General features: G+C 36.0%; 1 protein-coding gene across 6 annotated transcripts in view; it reads left to right on the top strand.

The window, feature by feature from the left end:
- The window catches only part of rsrc1.S (arginine/serine-rich coiled-coil 1 S homeolog), a 162409-nt gene that overhangs the window by 51476 nt on the left and 98537 nt on the right, over positions 1-12396 (top strand). For all 6 annotated transcript variants that reach the window (NM_001094310.1, XM_018264500.2, XM_041564042.1 and 3 more), the window contains 1 exon segment: positions 8540-8576. In NM_001094310.1, the coding sequence (NP_001087779.1) occupies positions 8540-8576 (37 nt within the window).

Below are 12396 nucleotides of genomic sequence, written 5' to 3'. Positions count from 1 at the left end.
AGCGTAATGTAGTATTGAAAGCAGAATTGTAAGTGATTATCTTGTTAACTCTTGACAGTTACCGCCAGACTGAAAAAGAAGTGACTAGCTTGATTTGCAAATGAATTAAAGCTTTTTCATTTGGTGCCAGCATCATCTTTTTATATTCTGATATGACAGATGCTATGTTCCATGCTTTTGTCCCTTCTTAGTTGAACACTTGCAAATAAAAAACAAAAGATTATAGTCATCATTTTATTTGCATCTTTTCTCCAGGAGTTTGCTCTTTGTGTACAAGTTTTTTTTATAATAGTAAAGAAAAAAATGAAAAAAAGAAAATGCTTGAGCTTGCTTTTGCCAAAATAAACTTTTATCTGTAGATCTATTCCAAAGTTTTAGAATGGAGTAAATACAGGGCCCACAAGATAACCGCTCCCTCGTAGATGTAAGTATAGCACTTATAGTAAAAATCCAAGTTCTGCTCTGACTCCTCTAGTTTAAGCAAATAATAATAATGTCTTATCTGAAAGCAGTTCCATTGTGCAGTGCTGGCTTATTCTGTAAGCGCAGGACCAGGCAAAATGACCTGAGATGGCTGCCAACACACCAGTGTTACAGCTAAATAAAACTGGTTGGTACAGGAATACGATTTTAAATGGTAGAGTGAATTATTTGTAGCGTAAACAGTGTAATAAATACTACACCATAAAATGACAGAATCCCTTTAATGAAATTAGATTATATATGTAATATGTCATACAGAACAACCTCAGTTGCGTCATTGTACTTTCTCTGTCCCAAAGATTATATGAGACAAAGCAAAATAAGACGAATAGTATTGGGTGAACATTGCATCATTTTATGCCAATAAGATATCAAGTTGAAAATGATATAGATCATTACTGCAAGACTTTCCCTTTGCAATTGTCATCATAGTCATCAGAGAGTTTCCTTCATATGAACCAGTAGACCATCCTTGACAGTGCAGAGCCATCAACCAAGATCCCTTCAGATCCAGGAGCTTCTTGGCCATACCCATTGTGCCCAGTCACTCTGACCTGGCCCCACCTCCTGACATCCCTATCAATTGACTTTTTAAAGATTTCGATGATTTATTGCATTTCAATGCAAGGTGTTAGTTGACATTTGAGTGCAAATTTCTGACAGCAGACGGCTTGGTGAACAACAACTACAAAAAATGTAGTTAAGTTTGCATGTCTGCAAGTTATCAGCTGCATGACCCATTATTACAATTTGTTTCCCAAGTGATATTCTTGTTGTTACAAAGATCTGCCATACAGGAATGGCCTTTCAAATTGAAGCTTTAGATTTCCTGACATAAAATTGCCACAAGTTTGATTTAAATAACTTTTTTTAATATAACATAATTGCAACATGTTGGCGGCATTTGCCTTCTCTCTGTTCTCAGGAGTCGGGTTTAAATTTCATTATTATTTTACCAACTGGCATATAGTATCTTCAAGCAAAATGTCCTGCTTGCATATAGTCCTAGCTCCTTATTACCCCTATTTGTGTTGCAAAGTACTGGTTGAGCAGAACCAAATTATTTTCATCTCTGAATGCCCCAGATAGTTTTTTTAGAACGTAATTTATTTAATATAGTTCTTGGTAGATGCATTATTACTTTCTGTAATGAATCATTATCCTGGAAATATAAAGCATTTTTTTGACATTGCCCAAATCTATCTGTCCGTTTTAACTGAAATGGAAATTTGCAGAGAAATATAATAAATAAAAAACAAACAAATACAAAAGGTATTGTAGAAATGATACCTATATTGGCTAACAATAAAAATACATTGCAAGCTTTCGGAGCACCAAGGCCCCTTCGTCAGGCAAAATACAAATGAAAGCTAGAAAGGCACAGCATGTATTCTGGTAGATCAGTGAAAGGTATTCATGGGTAATAAATTAGGAAGTTACAGATAGATAGAGATCAAATGTAGAGATAATACAATGAATGAGGGTGTGTTAGCTTTCATTTGTATTTTGCCTGACGAAGGGGCCTTGGTACTCCGAAAGCTTGCAATGTATTTTTATTTTTAGCCAATATAGGTATCACGTCTACAATACCTTTTGTGTTTGTTTGTTTTTTTTATTTGTTATTTTTGCTAGTGGCTAACACGGTACCACAGTTTTTGTTTTGTGCTTAACAGAGAAATATAAGAAACCTAAAATTTTAAAAAGTTCATAATTTTGGATAGGTGTTTTTCCTTTCTTTTTTTCTTAGAGTTGAATCATAATATTGCCTTTACAACACTATCTGTGACCATTAAATGCTGCTGTCGATATATGTGACTAGACCCATAGCAAACTTTGCACCTTTTATTACTAAACTCCTTTGAAATCTATGTCCAGTTAGACAACAAGAGGGTGTCATTCATCGTATAAAGATTGATCTATGTTCTTTAAATGATATGTAAAGCCTACATTTTGCTACCATGTAGTTGGGCACATCTCCCCCACCCAAATGGCATTATTTGTACTGCATTTATTCCCTCCATTTGCCAGCGTCATTACATCTCCCTAAAACAAATAGCTTTTACCCAGGGGCTATTTACCCTCTGACACATCATCCGGACATTTATATCTGCAAACAGCACATATGCTTTGTAAAATTCATGCAATTAAAGAATGCAGGCATACACAGGCAAAGTTTACTATGATAACAAGTCCTGCTTGGATTGAGCACTGTAATGGTTACTCTGAGCTCCGGAGAGGAGGTTAAAAATAGTAGCAGACAGCTAGAGCAGAGTTTCTATGGGAACCAACAATGCCATCTCTTTATTGGCTGCTAGACTGCAGGGTGAGTTGAGAAGAACTGAGCATGCTCATGAGCCAACAGCCAAAGGACATTCCCAAGGGAGGATGCTGAGTGGGTTAGAGGAGCAGAAGGAATCGTATGTGATTAGGGGGATGCTGCAGCCTTACTATTAACCTTTGAAATACCTGCCACTCTGTTTAAAGAGGCTCTTAAGTGATTAAATTTTTTCTGCGGGGGGGGGGGGGGGTTACATGTCCTTTAAACCAACATTCATATAACTTACACAGTACATTCCAGACTGCCAATTACCAATACTTTCTTTGAATACTTCAATCTGCTGTCACTGTACCAGATAAAGGTAGAAAGGCCAAGTTTGAAACTAAGCTCCCTTAAGAATCAGGGGTGTGTTCCATCAGGCCATGGCACTTTGCTGATATTCGTTTTGTATAAATATTGATGGGCAATTTCTGGTGTTAATGAAGGACATTTTGACAGTGCTAAGTATTCTTCATCACAATCTTATGCCCTCAGAAAAGGATGCTGTATAGCTAGCACACGTTAAAGAGGCTAACTCCCTCATCTTAATACACCTAATATTCTTGAAGAATACTTGGTGGCCTAAAACCCTCAAACTCACCAACTCAACTCAAGCATGAGCTTATTCATGAAAAAACTTGAAATAAAAACTTGAATGCAGCAAAATAAATAGAATAAATCACTTAAAATGTGCTCAAGACAACTTCTATTGACTTGTACACAAACTGGCTTTTCAATGCCAAATTTTTACTCATGAGTTTTTCCAAGTTTTTCGCACTTAATAAATCTCTAAAATTCAAGTTTCAGCAAAGCTAAATTGAGTTTGTGAGTTTTAGTGAGAAAACCATTGAATTGCACTAAAAACTGTAATTCGTTCATAAACCTGTCCCATGGGGGTTGATCTTATTTTGATTTATATATCTGTTTTTTTTCCTTTGGTAACATTTTTCATCAGTTTTTAAAAAAGCTATAATTTGTAAATATTATTTTCTGTCCAATTTGATGTACAGATTTTAAATTTTCTGATATAAATATTATTTTCTGTCCAATTTGATGTACAGATTTTTCTGATATGTTAGGGGTTTTGCATTCATTGATCTTTTTGTGTTGATTTTCTAATCCAAGATTGACAGCTCTCAAAGTTTAAAGTTGAATAACTACACACCATTTCAAAAGGCCAGGGACGCCTTGATTTTTAGGTGATTGTTGGGTAAATACAAAAATGTTGGGGGCCTGCTGCTTCTAGTCAAGCACTCAAAAAACAGTGATTGGACTTTCTGGACTTTTCCTGGACACCTGGTTAGCCGTCTGGCCTTATGTCTGATTTCAGCAACTTTATATATTTCTATAATTTACTTATGTATTTTAAATGTTCTTTTGTTTTTTATAAATCGTACATGCCTTGAATTACTGAACTATTTAATGTCAAATATTTATTTGATTTATTCATATATTAAAGTATATTATGGAGATCCCGACATGGTTTAATGTAGTATCTGTATTTTACACATATCGATTGTATTATTTACATTGGAAATGCCTCAGGTTCTGCCTCTGTCCACTCCTCGTTATTGCTGTCTTATGAAACTTGAATATCTGCCTACAACATAACCTAATGTGCAGCTTTATGTTACACTTCTATATTTTTGTCTATACTGCCTCAACTACTGATTGCATGAACAGCCCATGTAATTTTTTCAGTAATATTACATTAAACCAAGTGGATTTTGATTGATAACCTAATATTCGACTAATGCAAAGCATCAATCACCGCCACTGTATTAATTATTTAATATTGCAGTCTAATTCAGAAATCAATGTGTTGTATGAGCGGAAGGGAAACTCTTCATTCCCAGTAGACTTAAGACAGAGAATGATTAAAAAAAAAAGCAGCAAGAAAGAGACCTGCTCTACTCTTGTGTGTTTTCTCGGTACAAATCTTTATTCATTTGCCAATAATCTCTTCCCATTTTCTACTGCAGGTTCATGTTATCAGTTTGAAGGCTTGTAATTGAATTAGGGCTGCTTTCAGCACTAGGGGATAATTGCTCAAATATTGATAAAGTCATGACAGGGAGAGCAAAGGACACAGACCATTAAATAACGGCCAGACATGGAAGCCGGGGAGTTATCAGTCCCTTGCTAGGAAATCGTTTTCTTCGTTGTAGTAAATTGGCCCCATTAAAAAGGTTATTGGCTTCATTAAGAATGCTTCAGACAACAAACAAATTTCATTACATGTTCCCCTCTTTTCTGATATTTCCACTCTTCCAACACAAGTAAGAAACCTGTAACCTTGTAGTTATTCAAATTCATTGTGTTTGTTTGAAAGTTTTTATTTTGGTGGTAGCAGAAGAACTTTTTGCTGGGCCATTTAGATTCCATAAAAAACTCCAACTGAAGCATACATTGTTATTTAGTTTTAAAATGATTCAGCAGATATTTTCCCAATATACATGAGATATCTTAGGTTAATTAAACGCACAGGATGTAATGCCGTTACAATATTATATGCAGGTATGGGATCTGTTATCTGCAAATCCATTAGCCAGATACAGGGCCGCTGCTGCCATGAGGCAAGGTGAGTGGCCAGTTACATGGGGCAGCAAAAATCCCCCTCTTGTAATTTTATGAGACAAATTTCTGGGCTAAAAGCTATTATGCTCAATGCACTAGCGATGCTGTGCACCTTTGACCCACTCTTTTAAGAGTGTAGTGGGAGATGCGGGCGGCATCTGTGCTGCTGCCCCACTATCGCCCCTGGCAAGAAAGCTCAGAATTACAGGAAGGCCATCTACAGAATCCATTACAATCTGATAACTCAAATATTTCCCTTTTCTCTGTAATAATAAAAAAGTTCTTTTTTCTTTATCCTAAGGTACAAATCAGCCTTATTGAAGGCAAAATAATCCTGTTTATTGAATATTTAAGTAGAATTAAGGTATGAAGATCAAAATTAAGGAATGATCTCTTATCCAGAAAAGCCCAGGTCCCATACTTGTATGTATAAATATATAACCAGACCACGGACTGCCTTCTAAATACAGCTTATGGGATATATCTATAGAGGCAAAAACGCTAGGGATATTGCAGTATACACAAGTGTGCTGGGTGACTTACAACCTTGTACACTACTTAAGAATATTCACCAGGAGCAGAGGTTGCCAGTGCACAGTTTCAGCCTATGCAAATCTATGTTGTGTTAGTGCCATTGTGCCACAATATGTAAGTTTACACTCTGCATTGTACTATACTAACAGTTGGTGTACTATTTCTGTGTTACATTTCAAATCTGTAATCCCCCACCAGCAATATACAATATTGTGTAACTAAGCAGTATACCAGGATGCACTTACCCATTAATCTAGAGCTCTAATGAGACCAGCTAATTAAGTTATGTCTGGTAAAGAATCCCTATTCTAAATGCTTTATGGCATTAACAAGCAATATTAGGCTACAATTGGTGACTAAGTACCCAGGTATTGCACTTCTTAACATTTTTTACAATCTTGACATTGAGGACATAAGAGGAAAACTATACCCCCAAAATGAATAATATATATATATATATATATATATATATATATATATATATATATATATATATATATATATATATATACACATATACATATACATATACATATACATATACATATACATATACATATACATATACATATACATATACATATACATATACATATATATATATATATATATATATATACATATATATATATATATATACATATATATATATATATACATATACATATACATATATACATATACATATACATACATTGACCTTTTAGATCTTTTCCCTTGAGCCCCCATTTTATGATATTCTCTGTGCTGCCTCAGAGATCACCTGAACAGAAATACTGCAGCTTTAACTGTAACAGGAAAAAGTTTAGAAGCAAAAGACAGAACTATGTCCATTAATATATTTTATTAAATGGATTTTTTTTTTTTTTTTTAATCCTGGTAAACTGTGATCTTTCCATGCACCTTTACTCTGGTACAATGCTATTGTGCAATTAAACACATTTAACTACTATAATTAACACAGGAGTCTTTTAGCATATGGTAAACATCTACATTTTAAGCAGCCCTGGTATACGTATATGTTGTTCTTTTAATATGCCTATATTATCAGTGCTTGTGGCCTCTAGACATATGATTAAAACTTTAGTTATTAGGGAGTCTTGATTAAATAAACCCAATATGTTTGTTTTGATTCCAATAAGGATTAATTATATCTTAGTTTGCATCTTGTACAAGGTACTGTTTTATTGATAAAGAGAAAAGGAAATAATTTTTAAAAATTTGGATTATTTGGGTAAAATGAAGTCTATAGGAGACAGCATTTCCGTTATTTGGAGCTTTGTTGATAACGGATTTCCAGATTCCATGCCCATGTATTGGAGATTGGGAGATTCTGATCAGATTTTATCTGATATTTACACAATTTGACCCATGTTACTACATCTGACTTGTAGAATGCATTCTTTCAATCCAACATTATCCTACAAAATCAACATTGTAGTTTAGCCCTTACACATATTTATCCAATGGCCAGATAAATCAACTGTTTTAAATCCAAGTGGAACTACTGGGGCCGATTTCTGAACGTTGCAGAACTTTCATTTCTCCGAGTCATACTTTTACTACTTTTAAAACTGCAAATACAAAAGTACACCTAATAAAAGCTGTCAAGGTCAGTTTAAGTTCTTTTTCTTTTTGTGCAAAGATCAGCCTTTCATTTATGGTTTTAGAGGTTTTCATATATCAAAACTTTCATTTTTGTATGAATTTGTCACAAAAATTTTTTTGCCGGTATTGAGATCTTTTAATAAATTACAGGCCAATCTTGATTTTAGAGAAATAGAATTTAATTGTAGTTTTAAAAACTTTTAAAACCACTTAAATAAGAATGCTGATATATAGCTCCACAACGTGTGATTCTTGAGCAAAGCTGCACCCATGAGTATTGCAGTCTGTGTTTTGCTTTTAATTTTGTCCTGAATGAAAAGCAGAATGTCATCTGTTCTTCAACTTAATATTTTAATACTGTCAATCTTTTAATGTGTTTGGAATTCAAGCCCAATTGTTCGGTTGCTTATGTTTTGCAGTTTAATTTTAGGTACCATATATACTCGAGTATAAGCCGAGTTTTTCAGCCCCCAAAATGTGCTGAAAAACTCTACCTCGGCTTATACTCGGGTCAAGCGCAAAAACGGTCACCGGCGTCCAAGAATAGTCGCCGGCATCCAAGAATAGTCGCCGGCGTCCAAGAATAGTCTCCAAGAATGGTTGCCGGCATCCAAAAAACCGAGACGCCGGCACCTCCAATGGGAGCAGAAACCCTCAATTTTTTGATTGAAACTTACCAGAAGCTGCTGCATTTCTCACCCTCGGCTTATACTCGAGTCAATAAGCTTTCCCAGTTTTTGGAGGTAAAATTAGGTACCTCGGCTTATACTCGGGACGGCTTATACTCTAGTATATACGGTATTTCAGTTATAACTTAATATGTTTCATTTTGTACAGGGATCAACAATATTGTTTAGAGAGTGCACCTAGCCTTTCTTATTAGTACAGTACATGTTTTGTAAAAGACTTTCATAACGTATGAGTTACTGTTTGAACATTAGGGAGATATAGCCAAAGCTACACATATCATGTTGGACAAGTATTGAGCAACTATTAAAAACTTTTGTTCTTCTGTTACAGTGACTTGGTGAACATTAAAGCTGGATTAGAACATCTGGTAAGTTTTACATTACTCTTGAACATTTGCATCATCTTTGATATCTGTATTCCAAATGAACACTTTTGAATGAGCTTTGAATACTTTGAATCAAGAGTCATCTATTTCCCAATGGGTCGACACACCATTATTGTGTGGAGGCGCTGACTTTCATTTATTTTCCAATCTCAGGAGAATTTGACATTTTTAAAAATTACCTTTTTTTGATGTAGAGATGAAATAAAAACATAACACAGGGCTTGCATTGCTGATTGTTTTAATTATCAGCAACAAAAAAAAAGTTTGGCTGCAGTTATTTGGCACGCAGGATCTAAATGGAACAAACAAATGATTTTAAACCAAATTTGCATGCATAGACAAGGTGTATTTAGTGTATTCTTTGAAGGCTGTGTGTAATGTTTTATGTATAGCTGTTATTGATGATTATAAATTACTGTTTTTTTTTAATATATATAATAGAAAATTATAGGTACCAATGTTTTGTGTGTTATGCATTTTAGAATTCAGAAAAGCTCTGTTTGATTGATGTTTTCTGTTAAATCTGAAAATCAGTTAAATCTGTGCCACTAAATGAAAAATAATGGCAATCCTGTGGCTAAAAATTGAACACATAATAGTGCTGGTAGGTTGAACAGGAAACCATACATTATTGTCTTATTTTTAATCATCATATCTTCTTACTCTGTATTTTGGATTCTCTATCTATAACCATACTCAACTCTAAGTTATTCTGGTACAATCAGTTCCTTCCTTGTAAGCCTTAAGGCAGGGGTGCCCAGACTTTGTCGCCTCAAAATCTACTCTTGCCACCTGATGAAATCATGAGATCTACCATAAGAACTCATAGCAGGATGATGACTATATATTTTTTTTTTACATGTGACTATAATGCATTGAATTCTATTGGCGCGCGCCTATTTATTTTACGCGCGACTATTTATTCCGAGCAATCGACTGATAGACCACGATCGACTGGTAGACTGCGATCGACATCTCAGGCATCACTGTCTTAACATGTATGACAATTATTTACACAGCGTCATGGCCTCTTGCAGCTTTTTACAGAGTAAGGGGGATACAAACATCAGTCCCACAAACAGACAATGGCATCTTACTGAAGCCCACAAACAGGGTCAGTGTTACATCACAGAAGGGTTGGGCCCTGTACCAAAGAGCTTACAGTCCACAAAATGCCACAGAGCACCTGAGGTGCTGGTTGATAGAGAACAGATTTGCAGATGAGTTTTAGCGCAGTAAGAGAACTAAACACAGCCGTGCATGCCATGGACAAACACGTTTTGGGAAGACAATCAGAGCAGCAATATAATATCCCCACAGCTCGCTATGGCCTTGGTGCTTGTCAGCAAGACTGGTTGCTCCACTCCTTTCTTCTTAGGTCTTTCTTCAGGTGCAGACTCGTCACCCAAAATACTGTACTCACTTATTGGGAACAGTAAGAAACAGGACAATCTCTGCCTTTCTCTTTTATATTAGCCTTTACTTAGCACCGTTGGAATGTATTCCTGCCTCGCACCATACCTTATAAACTACATCCCCACTGACGCTACTACTTCCAGCTTGCTCTAAATAGAGATGCTGCTGCAACTCGCCCACTGTGCTTACTTCTGCCTGAAGCTCCATCATTTTTTGTGAGTGTTGCCTGTGCTTAAATTATTCCAACTCTTGCTTAACACTGCCTCCTCCTTATAAATTACCTTGCATGGCGGCACGGCGACATTGCTGCAGCAAAGATTCCATTGTGTCGGAAGTCTAATCTCGCAAGACTTTTGTCATCACGGCCAAGAAGCACCATTTTAACTCCTGGCAAGTCGCGGTCTGCCAGGAAACAGCCCGAAATTTACTGGTAGACCGTGATCGACGTCCTGGGCACCCCTGCCTTACAGTCTGTGTTTAGAGCTTTCGATATATAAGGAAATGGATTGTGAATTGTATAAAGTCTGGTAGAGGACTTATTTCTAGGAATCAAACCAAGACCTTCTTGAGTTGCCACTAAGCATACACAGTGTGAGTGCAGTGCAGTGAGGAGTGTTCTGATTTGTATGTGGGAGAAACCACTTTACTAAGCAATGTTTACACCGTCGTATGGCACAACACGGAAGAGCCAGCTCCTCTGGTTAGAACTCCCGTGTACTTACATCAAAAACTAAAAGGACACATGAAAAAGGACACATTGAATACTGCCAAGTCCAGATACTAGACCGGGAGAGCAACTAGTCCAAAAGAGGTGTTAAAGAAGCCATGAATGCAAAAACTGAAAAACCAAGTTTAAATAGAGGCGCGGGGTGCGACATACCTCCCAACTGTTTTCTGCGGGACAGTCCCGGATTTTTCCAGCTCAACTTGCAGTCCCAGCTTGTTATGGAAATGTTCTAACTTTCTCTTTGATCTCCTGCACTGAACAGCCAAAAAAATACAACGTTTCTGGACTCTCTGGCTTTTGGCAGAGAGTCCAGAACAGCCACCAGGTGCACTTTTGATACTTTTGTAACAATTTAAGATAAGCAAAGAAGCAATTGTAACAATTTAAGATAAGCAGGTCTCTTGGGAGAATGTAGACTCACAGCTTAAAGGGCAATTCACCCTCACTGGCAAAACTGTAATAACACATAAAAACCACAGAAATGTGTTCAAACTTTCACAAGCTGCCAAATTTTGTAAAATGAACACGGTAATTAGGGGTTTGGCCAAAAATGGGCGTGGTCAAAAAATTCAGTGCCCCTTCGGTGTCCCTCTTTCTATTTCCCAAATAGGTATGTGTACATAGCATAGAATTTAGCAATATAAATAAAAAAGGTGTAAAATGCAGAACAAGTAAGGAAAGGGGAAAGCCAATAAATGTATAATGGTTGATCAACATGAGAGTCTAATTAACGTTTACCCATGGGTTATAAACAAGATAGTATAGATTTAAGAACTGACCATCATAAATATTTTTTCTGAATAACTAATACTAGTTTTCAAGGGCAAATTCCAAAAAAAACACAGAGAAGCTATTTTGTGGTTTAGTTTTAATACTGATTTTCAAAGCATTGTTGGATTCTGTTCTCCAGTGCCACCTGGTTTTTCTTAATGGCTTCATACTATAAGTTCCTGCCACATAATAGAACAATTTTGACCTTTTTTTGTCCTTGTGGTCACTCCACACACTCAAAGCACTTTAAATAGTGTAGAGTGATCTGTCATTAATAGCTTGTTTAGCCTTTAGTGGTTTATTAAGCTATCATTGTCAACATTCTCCTGTTGTAACTTGTACATCAATAAATGTCAGTGTGCTCCTATACATGCTATTTCCAGACTGACTTGTTTATTTTTTTGTTCCAATGGGAGTGCTATTAGGTATATTATAGGTAAACTTTTATAGTATATATACAGTGGTGTGAAAAACTATTTGCTCCCTTCCTGATTTCTTATTCTTTTGCATGTTTGTCACACAAAATGTTTCTGATCATCAAACACATTTAACTATTAGTCAAAGATAACACAAGTAAACACAAAATGCAGTTTTTAAATGAGGGTTTTTATTATTTAGGGAGAAAAGAAATCCAAACCTGTGTGAAAAAGTAATTGCCCCCTGAACCTAATAACTGGTTGGGCCACCCTTAGCAGCAATAACTGCAATCAAGCGTTTGCGATAACTTGCAACGAGTCTTTTACAGCGCTCTGGAGGAATTTTGGCCCACTCATCTTTGCAGAATTGTTGTTATTCAGCTTTATTTGAGGGTTTTCTAGCATGAACCACCTTTTTAAGGTCATGCCACAACATCTCAATAGGATTCAGGTCAGGACTTTGACTAGGCCA

The sequence above is a fragment of the Xenopus laevis genome, chromosome 5S (assembly GCF_017654675.1).
Source record: "Xenopus laevis strain J_2021 chromosome 5S, Xenopus_laevis_v10.1, whole genome shotgun sequence".
NCBI classification, from domain to species: Eukaryota; Metazoa; Chordata; class Amphibia; order Anura; family Pipidae; genus Xenopus; species Xenopus laevis.
The sequence above is the reverse complement of the archived record's forward strand: the minus strand, read 5'-3'. Positions and strand labels throughout refer to the sequence as shown.